The 16,297-nt window shown below is 35.2% G+C and overlaps 2 protein-coding genes across 3 annotated transcripts in view; one reads left to right on the forward strand and one right to left on the reverse strand.

The window, feature by feature from the left end:
* The window catches only part of MIS18BP1 (MIS18 binding protein 1), a 30,787-nt gene extending 19,477 nt beyond the window's left edge, over positions 1 to 11,310 (forward strand). Inside the window, exons 10-17 of the mRNA XM_004682102.2 lie at positions 1,177 to 1,345; positions 2,402 to 3,242; positions 4,520 to 4,692; positions 5,520 to 5,680; positions 7,423 to 7,571; positions 9,854 to 9,935; positions 10,979 to 11,030; positions 11,207 to 11,310. Coding sequence (XP_004682159.1) covers positions 1,177 to 1,345; positions 2,402 to 3,242; positions 4,520 to 4,692; positions 5,520 to 5,680; positions 7,423 to 7,571; positions 9,854 to 9,935; positions 10,979 to 11,030; positions 11,207 to 11,310 — 1,731 coding nt within the window. The remainder of the gene's footprint in view (positions 1 to 1,176; positions 1,346 to 2,401; positions 3,243 to 4,519; positions 4,693 to 5,519; positions 5,681 to 7,422; positions 7,572 to 9,853; positions 9,936 to 10,978; positions 11,031 to 11,206) is intronic.
* A 3,265-nt stretch (positions 11,311 to 14,575) lies between these two features.
* The window catches only part of FANCM (Fanconi anemia, complementation group M), a 58,651-nt gene continuing 56,929 nt past the window's right edge, over positions 14,576 to 16,297 (reverse strand). For both annotated transcript variants that reach the window (XM_012724418.1, XM_004682103.2), the window contains one exon: positions 14,576 to 14,774. In XM_012724418.1, coding sequence (XP_012579872.1) covers positions 14,636 to 14,774 — 139 coding nt within the window. In that variant the 3' untranslated portion in view covers positions 14,576 to 14,635. The remainder of the gene's footprint in view (positions 14,775 to 16,297) is intronic.

The raw sequence follows: 16,297 nt of genomic DNA on the forward strand, positions 1-16,297 counted from the left end.
GTTTTCCATAGTGGTTGTACTACTTTGCATTCCCACCAGCAGTGCAGGAGAGTTCCTTTTTCTCCACATCCTCGCCAACATTTGTTGTTGCTACTTGTTTGAAGATGTGCCATTCTCACTGGGGTGAGGTGGTATCTCATTGTGGTTTTAATTTGCTTCTCCCTTATTGCAAGTGATGTTAAACATTTTTTCATGTGCTTGTTGGCCATCTGCATTTCCTCTTTGGAGAAGTATCTTTTTAGCTCTTCTGCCCATTTTTTGATGGGGTTGTTTATTTTTGTTGAGTTTCGTCAGTTCTCCGTATATTTTTGTGATCAGTCCTTTATCACTACTTTTGTAGTCAAAAGATGAGAAAATGTTTTCCTTCTCATCTTTTGTTTGTTTATTATGATGATTCTGAATTCCCTATCTGGTAGGCTGAGCAGTTCTTCCATTTCTTCAGTGGTTTCTGCTGACTGATCTTTTTCTGGTGAATTTTCCCTCTGTGGACTTGTTTGAATATTTGTCTTCTTTTCTCTGTTGTGTGTTTTCTAATCCTTTCTATTCATTGAGACAGTGTTGCTATTATTGACCGGCATTCTTTCTGGATGTTCTTTCTGGGATGGCAGAAGGACTTCCAGATACCTCAGTTGTGGAGGGTATTTTGAGGCTTGTTTTGTTTCAATATCTCCTGTTTTTTCCAGCCCCTACTGTGTGGAATTATGTCTGTCATCTCTGCCAGTGACACTCAGGGGTCTCTTACGGTGTTCAGCTTCTTCTGGTAACTCATTGAGTCCTTGTCTCTGGAAGGTGCCTGTTGATCTTTGTAGCTTTCCCTCTATGTTTGGATGCAGCTGTGGGGGATGACGTGCATTAGAAGTGTTGCAGCTGGACCTATGTTGAGCCAGTCACTGGTTTTGTTTATTTTTTGGGCACTGTGAGCCTTGCAAGGCAGTGCCTTACTGGCTTACACGTCTTCCGGCCACTGCTGTTCAGTAATACCGTAAGTCCCGTAAGTCCTAACTCTGCACGCCCCCCTGTTGTGCAGGCTGTCAGTCCTCCCTCTATGCCAGGGCTCTTTGTGTCCACTCAGAGGCCGTCTCTCCCTGAGTAGTCTTTCTCTACCACTTGGGAGAGCGTTAATGGGCCTGTTTTGATTCAGTCTAACCATTTTCCTCCTCCCCTTTTTTATCTCAGGGGCTTTGTGAACTTTCTGGCTCTGCCTTAGTGATTAATGCTGGGAACAAGCCTCCAGGCCTATGCTGTCGGGGGTTGGTGAAAGGGTTGCAAGCCTTGCAGCTACCCCAGTTACCAGATCACCTGATTTTCCTCCCCACCACCTGGACTCTATGTGCCCACTTGCGCAGTCTTTTCCCATAGCTTGGGTTCCACTCACCTAGCCGAACGAGCAGGAAGCCTCCCTCTGCAGCACTAGAGCCGGGGCGCTCCCCCAGTTGGAGTTGCAGGGTTCCGCTAATCCTGTCTGTGGGGTTTCTGGATAGGAGTTCCCTTATTGGAACTCCCCAATCACCGTTTCTCCCTCAGTTATCCTCCTAGTGAGTTCAGGGTGTTCTCATTTGGGTTGTAACTCGTAGCATGTAAGTCTATCGTCCATTTTCATATATTCCTGCATGAGCTTGGACATAGTCATCATGGTGTCTTTACTCCGCCACCATCTGTTCCCGAGCTGATCTGTCAGCGCCTTTGCCCAGTGCCCAGATGCTCCAGATGGATCTGCAGCCTTTCCTCAGCCTGGGCTCTACTCACTGAGCTGAGCCATCCCCCTTCACCTCCAGGGCTTTAGCGAGGGGCAGAGTGGCTCCTGCAGCCCACCAAACTTCCAGGTGCCTGAGCACTCCCGCGAGGGAGTTCTCTTATCGAAACTGCCCAATTGCGAATTCTCCTTCAGTTATCTTCATTCTAATGAGTCCACAGTGTTCTCATTTGGGCTGAAACTCGTAATATGTATGTCTGTACTCCGTTTTCAGTCCTAAATTCCTGCACAAGCCTGGATGCAATGATCTCAGAATCTTTCCTCTGCTGCCATCTTACCATCTCCATCTCTAAATATGATGTATTTTTAATGCAATGAAAGCATTCTTGTCAATTCCTAAATCTAAATGGGCAACTTGTAATGGTTATAAATGTCTAGGGTATTGTTTTTTTAAACATAGTATAACTTGCATGATAAAATATTTACTACTTTAAAGACGTGACTTACTTAATAGGCTTGCCTCCTTTAAAGTAAGTAATTTTGTTTAAGTCACATTTTATATATCATTTTATATGTAATTATAGGCATGTTTGGAAATTGCATCCCTTTATGAAGTTAAGAGCAAATTTTAGTTATGTAGTATGTGGATTTTCAAATTATAGCTAACTTGAGATTTTCATCTTTGATTTTTGTCTTATAAAATTAAAGAAAGAATTGAAGATTTGAATGTATCCATTGATATTCTAACCTCAAGTGAACAGTTTTTCTTAGACAAAGGAAGAAAATACATGACTGTTAATCCAAGAGAAGCTTATATTTTAGTAACACCACTTAAATCTAAAAAGGTGATAGAGCAAAAATGCATGAAGTATAATCTGTCTTCTAGCACCATTAAAGCAGTAACAGATTGTGTAGTACCAAGGCATCAGGAAGAAAGTGAATCAGAAATAAATGAAACTGTAAACATGACCTGTAAGCCCACAGAGTCTTTAGAAGATGCAAGTGAGTACAGTGTGGGGCATAAATATGAAAACAAGGAAAGTTGCGCTGAATGTGATATACTCACTATTGGGCCTAAAAAGGAACAAATGATCACTTCTGACTTAAAAAAAAGTCCCAAGTTGTTACCAAAATCGAAGAAAATCAAAAATCAAGTAACTATGTCATTTTATAAGCATGAATCTTCATCAAATTTGTCTAGTGAAGAGAGTGAAACAGAAAAGGAAATTAGAAGGAAAACTGGTATTAAAAAAGTCAGAAGAAGTACCAGAAAAACAGTGATTCAGCTAAGAAAAAGTACAACAAACACAAGGAAAATCCCAATGACTTCTCAATCTGAAACTGAAGAAAGTGAAAATGAATTTCATATCAGACCAAAAAAAGCCAGATGTTCTGCTAAAGAAACTCAGCAGAAATCTGGTGTTAGGAATAAGCTTCCAACTATTGAGGTGATGGGATCTGGTAAGATGGACAGCCATTCCTTAAAATATTCACCTGCTGTAATTCAAAGTGAGGACTGGAATGAGGAGGAGCTACAGAAACTCCATTGGTAAGTAGATATGACTCTGGTATCTCTGTAAACTCCTATGTAATAGCTACTGAGCTAGATAGAGACAACACATAACTTGCGACTACATATGAACATTCTGTTGTCACCTCTAGGACCTAGAGGAAAGCAAAAGTAAACTTTTCATTAATATATTTGTTATTTTACTTACGGTTTTATTTGATTATCAGTTGCAGCCATTCATCATGCTTTGTGCCACTCATCATGCTTATTACATACTAAGGCAGACAGATACTAGCAATAAAACTTTAAGAAGTTTACAAGTGTCTCAGAAATCCTGACTTAACTTAGGCAGATACTTAAAATCAGATCTCAAGAATAAATGTTACATGGGCCAAAAACCGGCTTTTGTAAACCACGTAAGAATACCTATGGAGTGTTAGTTATATAAGAGTAGAGCATTTAATATCAATTGTCTGATGTTAATAAGTCTCCTTTTATGCATGGAATGAATGGTGTTTTATAGTTGGCTTATATCTTCATAAATTCTTAAATTTTCTGGATTTCAAATTTTTAAGTCATTAAAAATGAAATTTGTAAACTTATTAAATGAGATTTTTAAAAGCAAATAAACATCACATCACTTTTGAACTTTACTACTTTTTATTATTTAGGCTCTTAAGACTGTTAATAGTTATTGTATCTATATGATGGAATTTCCGTGCAACATTTGCTATGAACATTTCTTAAAAATTCCACATTCCACAATGTTATCAGTTGCTTGAAGTCAGCCACAAGAGGTATATTTCCAATGTAAAAATTAGCAAACACTACAAATCAGGACTTTTAGCCCAGGATTGTTGTTTGTTAAATTACCAGTGTTATATTTCATATATTATTTGGTGAATTGAATAGATCTTTTCAGTCTAAACTATTAGCCTAGCCACAATATATAATTATATTGATTATAGTTTGACATGAAAAAATGCTGAAAGAACAGGGATGATCTTGCAGGTTTAAAAAAAGACTGAAAAAATAGAAAACATCTACTAGATTTGTAAAAGTAGATCTTCCTATTTTAAGCACTAGAGTAATTGAATGGAAGGAGTAGTATTTTCTTTCCAGATAATTGTCTTTCTGAATAATTATCTAGAATGGTTTTGGTAAAATTCCTTTAGCTCAATAAATCTTATTCATTTAGTGCTATGCATTTAGGATGTTCTTAGCTCAATAAATCTTATTCATTTAGTGCTATGCATTTAGGATGTTCTTTTTTATTGATTTGAATTTCTTGTTCTTTTATTGTTTTTGATCTTTAGTGCTTTTACATCTCTACCAAAGCACAAACCTGGCTTTTGGTCAGATGTAGCTATGGCTGTAGGGTCTCGATCTGCTGAAGAATGCCAGAAGAAATACACAGAAAATCCCCGAGAAAAAGGATCGCGGAAACATGTCACTGAGAAAAAGCCAGTCAATCCCAAAAACCGAAATGGTATGGTAACCTTTGTAGTTTTTTCCTTGTTATCATTAATTTCTAATTACTCACTACGTGTATTTTATATTTATCCATGTGTCTTATTATAGTGTTTTCTTATAAAGTTAGAAAGAACTTTAAAGATCACCTGTTTACTTTTTAAGTCTTGCCTAGTTAGTTACTTCCTTCAACATAAGCCTTAGCAGCCAGGGGCTTTCAGTATGTACTAGGAAACTGCAGTTGGAACCATTTCAATATTTGGTCAACTGTTCTAAGGATCTAATTTAATTTGAGGCCACTTAGTAAAGCCCCCTAGTAATTCATAAGAAAACTCAGAATAAATTTAGTTTTTATAGTCCCCAGGAATACAAACTCTTGCCAAGGGTTTGTGTCAAAGAAGTCCTATACCAAGCTTCAGAGTACAGTAATCCTTTTATTTTATAAATTTATTTCTAATAAGTAATTATATCTTACTAAATCAATAAGTTCAACATTCAGCAATGAGAATCGTTGGAGATAACCCACAATTTTCTTTCTCACAGGATAAAGGCATTTTCAACCTCATCCTGCCTAATCTTAAGTAGCTTCTTGCTGTCTTCCCCACTAATCATATTGCATAGATCTCACTGTAGAATCATGTTATGAAATTTGTTAATATCTAATTAGTATCTACTGATATCTTAGTATCAAGATATTAGTATCTTTTAGTATTTTAGTATCAGTAGATGCTAAGATTATAGTAAGTAGTAAGTTTAATAGTAATACACAATTTAGATTTTAAAAAAAGTAGAGTATCTACCATAAAATTCTTATCAAAATGTTTTGCTGTCTTGTTGGTGCTTACTGCAAAATAGGTGATGCTGCTAAGACACAAATAGTTAAGATAACTGCTAGAGTGGGAACTCTTAAAAGGAAGCAGCAGATGAGGGATTTTCTGGAACAGTTGCCAAAGGATGACCATGATGATTTTTTCAGTACAACCCCTTTGCAGAATCAAAGAGTACTGGTAAGAAATTTAAATACTTGAAAGCACTTGTGTTTGGAGGTTTTGTTTATTATATTGACTTTTATATTCCATTTTTATATATGCCCATATTCATCCCTACTACTTGGGCCCAAGGATTGATAGCTTCCAAAGACATGACTAAAATACAGTATAGGAAGTGATGATCTGCTAGTATATGCTATTTTCATGGGATTACAGAGTGTACCATTCATTGGGGTTCAAAGTTAACATTTGTAGAATCCAATAGAAAACTCAGAAATAGACCAAATATGTACATTCAAAATTTAACATGCAATTAGGCAAACTTCAAAAAAAAATGACAAAATATTATTTGCTGTATAGTAAATTGAATGGAGGGATTAAGTAATAGCAGAAGATTAACAGATTTAAATATATAAATAATTTTATCACATGTAAAACTTTCAGTGATTGGGATAAAACATTTGTAATGTCTAAAGATGAGTAATATTTGTGAAATGATAAATTAATTCAAACATTTACTGCACTAAAAGTAAGTGTCAAGGTTATAGAGGAAATATGGACAAGGAAAAATTCAAAAGCCATAATGAACACATAGGGAAGTTGCTTTAGCTATCATCAAAGGAAAATAAATAATACATATCTTCTAAATTACAGATCTTTTTTATAATCTATAGACCCAAGAAGAGTGTTTTTATAAACATATTGAAATTTGAGACTTTCCAAACTTAAACATAAATGTTCAGAATATTAAGGTTAAAATAACAAGAAATGGTTGGACATAAACTAGATTATTTGCAAAATTAGAAAGGATTTTTTTGTATGTATTAAAGGTTACATTTTTCATCCATTTCTTAATATTGTTGCTAAATCATCTCATATTTAAAATGACTATATAATACACATACATAATACACAAATGACTATATAATACACCATAGAATTAGTAATATAACCTGGGCCCCTTTTTGGTCTATATAGGTTATAAAAGGAGATATTTTGAGGGAATCATTTGAAGTTCTTACTATGTTTTCCACATAACACATGGACTTTGGGGAATTGTACCCTTATATTATTTGATAATCATTTCATTCATTATGTTTTGGCCTAAATGTAGTAACAACATTGTGTTAAAAGCAAAGGTAATAAAGTAGAAAGCGAAAGCAATGGATTGTTAGTTCATTTTCTAAGGCATGTTCACTTTCTATAAGATTCTGATATAAAGGTAAGTAAAGTCTTGATGACTGAATTGTTTGTTCAAAGTACACACAAGTTTAATGCTATCTGAGTTTCTACGATGGGCCAAGCAAAAGTAGTAAAAGGATTAGTTTTGTTCTGTGTACAGAACCTATGGACCAAATTTAGCATTCCACCTCTTTTTGTAAAGAAAACGTTATTAGGACACAGATATGTCCATTGTTTACATATTGACTGTGATGGTTTCCATGCTGAAGCAACAGTGTTAAGTAGTTGAGACAGACTTTATGGAAAACAAAGCCTAAATATTTACTTTTGGTTTTCATACAGAAAACATTTACTGAATACCTCACCTATACAAACCTTAGCAAGACATCACTGTCTACATTTTATAAATGAAACTATTTTCTAGAGGCCAAGGCTCTCCTCTGCCTGTTATCATTTTTAGTTATCTTGGTTGAAAAATTATAAGGAATAATACCTTGTCCGTGTACCAAAAATCATTTTGTGATAATGAGAAATTCCATTTTAGTGTTGCCTGATGTTAATAAATATTTGCTTTCTAGTTGCCAAGTTTCCAGGATAGTCAAGAAGAAGATGATATTCTGCCAAACATGGACAGAAATCCGTCACCTCCATCATCAGTTATCTTTCCACTGGCAAAAACTCCTCAGTGTCAGCATGTTAGCCCTGGCATGCTAGCCTCTATAAATAGGTATTTATACTATAATACTGTAATTTCTCTGCATCGGTGCTTAACATTTCATTAATTGAAGAAAGTAGATGTCAGTAATGAGAAGAATCATCACTAAAAATAAGAATAGTTCCTAGAAGTCAAGAATGGATAGTTTCGGGAAATAGGAGTTTTATTCATTAGCTCACACTTAGGTTCCAAATGGTTTAAAGTATTACACATAATCTATAAACAAATACCTTAACAAATCTTGGAGGTTTTACAATCTTAGAGTAGTGCAGGCCTTTGGAACGATGGGGCAAGATCCAGAAGCCACCTACAACAATAATAATAAAGTCAATCCTATATAAAAATAAAGCTTTATAGGGCCCTCCCTGGTAGTGCAGCGGCTTAAAGCGCAGCACTAAGAAGCTAAAGCCACTTCCGCATGAGTTCAATACCTGCCCCGGAGGTGACCCACATGGCGCAGCAGACCTCTCCTGACCCACCCGCTGCTCCCCTCAGCAGTGTACTTCATCAATCTGCCTGTTCTGCTCCCCACTCTGTCCCTGGTGAATCCTCTCACCTTCCACATCTCTGGCCTCTACCCCAGTTCTGTACGAATAAATAAATCTTTAAAAAAAAAAAACAAAAGCTTTATATGGTAACAACCACTATAATCAAAAACAAACCAACAACTTGAGAAAAAGAATAAATAGATTTAACCACAGGGAAAAAAACTTATTGCATTATTGCAACACTCCTACAAATCAACAAAAGAAAAGCCAATCTCATACATTACTGGTGAGAAGGTAAATTAGTACAATCTTTGTAGGTAGTTTGTCAGTAGTTACCACAATTAAAAATGGACCTGCCCATTAACCTAGTGATCCTACTTCTAGAATTTTTTGTAGTACTTATTTATTGCAGTATTGTTTGTTAATGGTGAAAGATTAGCAACAATCAACGGCCATTGATAGGGACTGATCAAATTCTGGTATATTATGTAGTCATAGAAATTAGTGAATAAATTATTATTTACTATAATGGTAAAATGTCCAATATAAAGTAAAAGTTAGATGTTCTCTTATTTAAAAAGAGTTTCTGGGCCCTCCCTGGTGGTGCAGCAGGTTAAAGCGCAGCACTAAGAAGCTAAAGCCACTTCTGCATGAGTTCAATACCTGCCCCGCAGGTGACCCACATGCCACGGCAGACCTCTCCTGACCCGCCCGCTGCTCCCCTCAGCAGTGTACTTGTTAGTTGGCCTGTTCTGCGCCCCACTCTTTCTCTGGTGAATCCTCTACTGCCCCTGCACCTCTGGCTTATACCCAGTTCTATATGCATAAATAAATAAATCTTTAAAAAAAAATAACAAAAACGTTTCCTAGGTTTCTTCACTATTTCTTGGCTGCATTAGCACTATTATTTGGCTTCCCTTTCATACAATTTTAAATAATGAAATCAGTTTTGTTACTTCAGAAGTGATCTCTATATACAGGAAGACTTATTAGGAGGTGCTGATCCTGAACAACTGGCTAAGATACTCACTTGTCATGCAACAATGTATAGTTCACATTAGCATCTTAATAATAGTCACATATTTACAAACTTCTACCAGTGATGCCTTTAAGATTGCTTCCAAATAGTCATAAAGGAAATAATCATAGGATTTTGAAGCCAACAGAGGATTAAATTTGTTCATCTGTTTTTTTATTGTCCTAAGAACTATGACTTATTGGGAAAGCTGACACCACCATTCTGTTTGGCTTCAGTTTCAACTATAAATTAAGGCAAGCCTTTTAGCTACGAATGAGAGGAGAAAGAGATAAGATACATGAAAATTTAAAATTTCATAGTTGGCATGGGTCTTACAACAAAGATAGTAACTATAGAATTAAACTGAAGACTCAAAACAGATGGTAGCTATAAGTTGTGGATTCTCATCACCAGATGGAGCTTACCGTAATCAGCTTCAAGATTCAATCTGGATAAGAAAGCAAGTGAAGAGGAAAAAGGAGTCAAAGATGTTACAAAAAGGAATCCACAGACAGAGTTTTAATGAATTTTGAAAGAGGCAGCAAGACAAATCAGGAAATATAAACAAGGCAATGAGTAATAAGGAAACGATATCATTTTCAAAGTAAAACTTTTAAAATGTTTAAAGTCTGTGTCTATCTCCATAGTTGTGTTCATCTTTTAAAAATGGGGAAAATGTACTTCTTAAAGATTCAATACAATTTTTGCCAACTGCTGTTCAATCTGTGGATAAAAGTATGTATGGTCATTCATGTTGACTGACTTGAAATTACTTTGTATTCAAACAGGGATGATTGTGATAAATATGTCTTTCGTATGCAAAAAAACCATAAAAGTGGTGTTGTCTGGGGCAATATCAAGAAAAAAATAGTAAGTATTTTTATTCTTCATTCATTTATTCAATACCAGTCTATTGCACAAAACATGGCAATTTATGAGTTATAATGTTAATAGTCCTGCCCTCAAGGTGCTTACAGGGCAAAATACAAATAAATTATGAGTCATGAGCAAAAAGAATGTAAGTGTTATACCACTATAGACAGTAGCTCATCTTAATTACTTTAGAGATCTTGTACTTACTAGGCTATAATTTGAGCTGTCTACCAGATTGTAGTATCTGTGATCTAGCCCCATTTTTTCATAGGCTGGTAACCAGTGTAAGAGTAAAAAGAAGAGAGGATTTAATGTTTAAATTTCTGAATTTCAACATCTGACTTCCATACCCACTTTATGACATGGAAAGCTACTTGAGATTTCTAATGTCATTTTACTCATGTATGGTATGATGCAGGGAACATGACATTGTTGGTTTATCTCACTGAATGATTTTGAGGGTTGAGATATAAGTGTTAATTCATTTTACAGGAAAAAATACATTTACATTATAATCTATAATTCGGAGTACATATCTCAAAAGTTTCAGCAATACTTACCTTTAGTGTAGTGGGGATATTCTGACATTTTATATTCCTTTTCATTTTTAGGATTACTAGCCATGACTAACAGTTTTTAAAAAGTACTGATGTACATAAGCACACCTTAGTAACTCCAAACTTGCCATATAAGTTACCACTTCAGCCAAGAATTTAGAATACAGAGAATTTAAGTTTTGCTAATGTAAGGTAATAGAATAAAAAAGTACTTAATAGATATTTGGCAAATACTAGAGGTCCATAAACTACCCTTTAAGCACTGTAGCATCCACTGTGATGTTTTCTGATAGTAACATTTGCCAGGAGTGAGAAACAACAGTAAGTCATGGCTCTTGTCCTAGAAAATAAGGCATTTCATGTATAATTGATTAGGTGATGTTACAGGCATGTGTTCAAGGTACTCTGGGGATAAAGCATGCTTAGTTTTGTCTGGGTTCGAGGTACTATTTAGCTGTTGATATGAAATGTGAACTCTTGCAGGTTGAAAATGATTTTTCAACTCCAACTTCAAGAAAAACCTCATTTAACAAAGGTAATATGCTTTTATTTTTATTTTGTGTGTGTTTTATTATAGGGTCATCTCTTAGTAAGATGTTGCTAAAACTAATTGCTCTTAAGTGAGCAGACATACTATTTGGTTTTGAGTTATTTCAGTTTCATTGAAGTTACTTTTAGAAATGTATTTACCTTATCAAATTCTCTTTACAGAATTAGGAGAAAACTCTGGTATTGGAAAACTTTTCACTAATGCTATGGAGTCTTTAGATGAAGAAGAGAAAGATTATTATTTTTCAAACTCTGATTCTGCATAGTAAAATTGAGAATATTTCCATATTTTTATCAAGAAGCAATGTACTTATATTTTCATTTGAAGTGTATTTCTTTGTTAACAGCTTCAAATGAAATTGTAGACTCCTTTTCAAAGTTTTTCTGTATTTGTATTCAAAGTAAATTATCTTTCCACAGAATATCTCTTTCTCATTGCTGCAGCTTACTAAAAATGTATAAAAATTATTTTGTCTATATAGATATTTGTAAATTTCTGTTATTACATTATTAAAATATACAGATAAGTATTTATAAGCATCCAAGTCTGTTTTTTTAAAAAAATCATGTTCCAAATAGATCTTTAAGACATTTTCAACAAAATGTTACTTTTCCTTAAGGAGGAAGGGGAGAATAAAGGCTGCTGAATTCATAAAGACTTTGTTAACATTTGTCACCATTTGGTATACAAGCCAGTTGATCTCATAGTTAAATTTACATATTGTTGAAACTGATGTGCTTTCTCTGATTGTTTTTTATAAAGCTTGTGACTAGCATATCTTTGAAACCTAAATAAATTTACTGGATTGCTTTTTCACTATTAGGTAGAATCAGAACTGATTTTGTTGCACTCTTAAGCTCTATTTGTATATGTAGAAAAATTTGGTTTCAACATTAAAAAGAGTGGATTAGTAATAAACCTACCATTGTAAGGCCTCAAGTTGACATATCATGTTTCTTAGTAAAAGAAAGAAACTAACTTTAGCTTTTTTCCTGCCATTATGTTTTAAATTTTGACATGGAATATATTCCCATCCTTATAGTACTTATTTACTACCCTTTCTCTTCAGCTGAATTGTTCAAATAAAGCTTGTTTGCCTTTAATCTTTATGTTTTGAGGTTTTGATTTTTTTTATGATTGGACCATAGAAAACAAATTTATATTACTAATTCAATTGGTTTCCTCAAAAGTTATAGAGCTTTTAGTAAAAACCACATTTTTCTTAAGAATTTTAGTAATAATCAGCAGTTATATAACAATAGGAATTATGAAACATAAGACTTCAAAAGAATATTTGCAGTTATATTGAGGTCATTTTCTTTTAAACTACCATGACTGTTTATTGTAAAGTTATTATTGTCAATAATTAGTGTATATATTACCATGCTACTTATGTTAATGGATGGATACTATTTTAGAAGTTTGAAGATAATTTGTATAATTATATAAGAATCGGCACAGACTTAACATAAATCAAACATGACCCCCTTACTCACCATAGTCCCCGTGTCCTATCTGAACCCCTTCAGAATCTGTTGTTACATCCCATCTGCCAAGTACCTGGTTAATTCCATTTCTTGCCATGAAGTCAAAAGATATGCCAGTAAGGCTTACGTTTACCTCCACACTTAAAATTAGGAAAGAAATACATTAAGGACTCAAAGGCAATAAGGTCTGGTCATCAATATGTGTGACAGTTATAAGAGCAGCACATGAAACTATAGAAAAAGCTCTCACAGCTTACATATGGATAGAGTCCTCTCCATGGAGCAAGCATAAATTAAATCCCTAGGTTACATCCTTTACACTATGTTAATTTATGAAATATGTTTCTGATAGGACGACACAGAAAATCCAATGTGTTAGTGTCTGCATGTAAAATATAAGGTGCTCATTGGCCCAGGTTGGTGCATTGAGGTGCTATGTACTTCTGATGTGCAGTTGAGACAGAATACTGCCACATGTCCCCACCCACACATGCCACTGGCACCATGTGGTAGGAACAAGAAATTGTGAGCCTAGAATGAGAAGCCCTTTATCTCCTACTGACAAAGCTTAAATCATACTCCCTGTAGGAAAAATGCTCAAAAAATCCATTATGGTAAAGGCAAGATACAGAAGGATAAATTTAAACAGCACACCAGCCAAAAACTTACTTCTTTTCGCTCTAGCTTTGATAATTATTGAACAGCAAAAATACAAATTTACTTTCAGAAAAATTGAAAATGTAATAGTCTCCAAAGGAGCTAAGTTCACACCAAAGTAATCTTTTAGTGAAAGAGTACTGTACTTCTTAAGAAAGAAATCTGTATCTTGGCTTCTGGTCCTAGATTTTCCAGTCTAAAGTTTAATAAGTCACTTATTCTTGGGCTTAAAATTATCATCTAATAAGAAAAGAAAAAAGCAATTGAAGTGAGATGATTTCATAATTCCCAATGAAATCTAAGGGAAGCAAAGTTCTCTGCTGTCAGGTTATTTTACTACCCAACAGAAAAAAATAAGGCAGCCAGACAAAATAATTGGAGGGGAGTCCAAAATTAAAAGAACTAGACTGACTATAAAAGTCTTAGATGCTGCAGATAATATAAAGGCCTATTTTGAAAAAGAATCACAGATACCATGTAATGGGGCGCAGGTTCCACATGCAATAAAGAAATTTTCATAGCCCCAGCCAATATATTATTATTTTGTGTATATTTCAACAACAAAAAAGTAATATAGGTTGTAGTTCATTAGGGATCTGACTACTTAACTGGAAAATATGTGCACTTAAAATTTTCTACCTTCCGGGTACTCCCTGGTGGCGCAGCTGGTTAAAGCACAGTACTAAGAAGCTTAAGCCACTTCCACGTGAGTTCGATCCCCGCCTACCCCAGAAGTAATCCACACTTTGCGACAGCCCTCTCCTGACCCGCCCGCTGCTCCCCTCAGCAGTGTACTTCATAGATCTGCGTGTTCTGCGCCCCACTGTGTCTCTGGTGAATCCTATCACCCTCTGCATCTCTGGCCTGTATACCAGTTCGGTATGAATAAATCTTTAAAAAAAAAAAAATTGTGTACCTTCCTATTTACTGGGTCATTTATCTCACAGCACACCTACCACCCATATCGTACCCAACATGTATATAGATTCAGGACATTTGAAAAATTCTAGGTAATATTGTTTATATATATATATATATGAAAAATCATGATTATCTTCACAGCAGATACATATATATGCTATATATATAGTTTATAAATATATATGAAAAATTGTCTATGATCATCTTCACAGCGGTTCAACACAACAATTATGTTAATAGTTGAGTGACAGCACTTTAATCTTTAGAAAATTCCAAAATACATCTCTGATTCCAACTTTTACTTAATAGCACCTCAGAAAACCTTACTTTATTCAATAAAAGTGTTATATCTAAAAATGATTACTGAACTTCAAATTTTTTGAATAACAAAATTGTAAATCATACAAAATAATATATACAGAAACATTGTTTACATATTTTAAACTGATCATCACAAACCACTGCAGTAATTATTGAAGGGAATTCCATATTATGAGTTGGAAAGCTGCATCTTGAACAATCTGATCATGCATCTAGTTTCAGTCTACCTTGGTTCAGACTATTTGGTAACATGTGGATGTCAAATACATAGTGAATATATTGATGGATTTCCTCAGCCTTTTGATGAGTTACTTGTGCATATGTGGAAATTTCTTGAGGTGAACTGAAAAAAAGAAAACCATCACATCAGAACTTAATAATTCATATATATATATATATATAACATCATTCATTTTGTACATTTTTCATCTCAGTTATAATCCCTGTGGGTTCCCACCACTTCACCTGTGTGTCATCACCATAGTCTCATGTGCTCTTCCCACCAGTTTTCACCAGTTTTGATCTTGTTCCCCTCTCCTCCCCTGTAGAATGCCTCTGGTTTATAGTTATTAGTTGGTACTCGTTTTACTTTATTATTATAATCAATGTATATATATACACTGGCACCATGTGGTAGAGATCGGAAGAGCACACGTCTGAACTCCAGTCACTGCTCGACATCTCGTATGCCGTCCTGGTCCTGCTATGAGTGAAACCATCCAGTATTTTTCGTTCTCTTTCTGGTTTATTTTACTAAGCATGATCTTTTCCAGCTCCACCCATGACATAATGGCATGAGTTTGTCTTTTTCTGATTGCTTAGTAATACACCATTGTGTATATGTCTAACATCTTAATCCAATCATCTATTTTTGGGCATTTGGGTTGATTCCACATCTCCCCTATTGTAAATAGAGTAGCAGTAAACATAGGGGAGCAGGTGTCCTTTTGAATTAATGTTTTTGTGTCTTTTAGGTAGATACCTAGGAATGGAATTGATGAATCATATGGAAGCTCCAATTTTAGCAGTTTGGGAAACCTCCACACAGCTTTCCATAGTGGTTGCTCCAGTTTACATTCCCACCAGCAGTATAGGAGAGTTCCTTTTCCTCCACACCCTTGCCAACATTTATTGTTGCTAGTTTTTTAAGATGTGCCATTCTCACTGGTGTTAGATAGTATCTCACTGTGGTTTTGATTTGCATCTCCCTTATTACAAGTGACGCTGAACATTTTTATGTCGGTTGGCTGTTTGCATTGCCTCTTTGGAGAAACGTCTTTTTAGCTATTATGCCCATTTTTTGATGAGATTGTTCACTTTTTATTTGTTGAGTTTTGTCAGTTCTTTGTATAGCTTTGTGATCAGTCCTTTGTCATTAGTATTGTATGCAGTGAAGTGTCTTTTTTGCTTTGTGCAGTGTCTCTTGCTGTACAGAAGCTCTTTAATTTGATTTAATCAGGCTTTTTATCCTTTCCTTCACTATAGAACTTACTAATTTTGTTAAAAGAACACCAAACAGGGGCCTCCCTAGTGGCCTAGGGGTTAAGTCTCAGCTCTATCACTATTATGCCTGAGTTTGATCCCCAGCCTGGGAGCTAACCCACAAGAGACTCACAAACCTCTCCTGTCTTGCCTGGGGTTCCCTCAGCAGTGTATTTCAATAGATGTGCCTGTTCTGCTCCCAACTCTGTCTCTAGCAAATCCTTTAACCCCAGCACTTCTGACCTATATCCCAGTTCTTCTATGCAAAAAGAAAAATACCAAACTGCCTCCCTGCTGGCCTAAGGGTTAAGTCTCACCACCATTACCACAATGGTAATGAGTGTGATCCCAACTCATGGAGCTGACCTTCATGGGGCAGCAGAC

This window comes from Condylura cristata, unplaced genomic scaffold (assembly GCF_000260355.1).
Source record: "Condylura cristata isolate star-nosed mole 26May11 unplaced genomic scaffold, ConCri1.0 scaffold00013, whole genome shotgun sequence".
NCBI classification, from domain to species: Eukaryota; Metazoa; Chordata; class Mammalia; order Eulipotyphla; family Talpidae; genus Condylura; species Condylura cristata.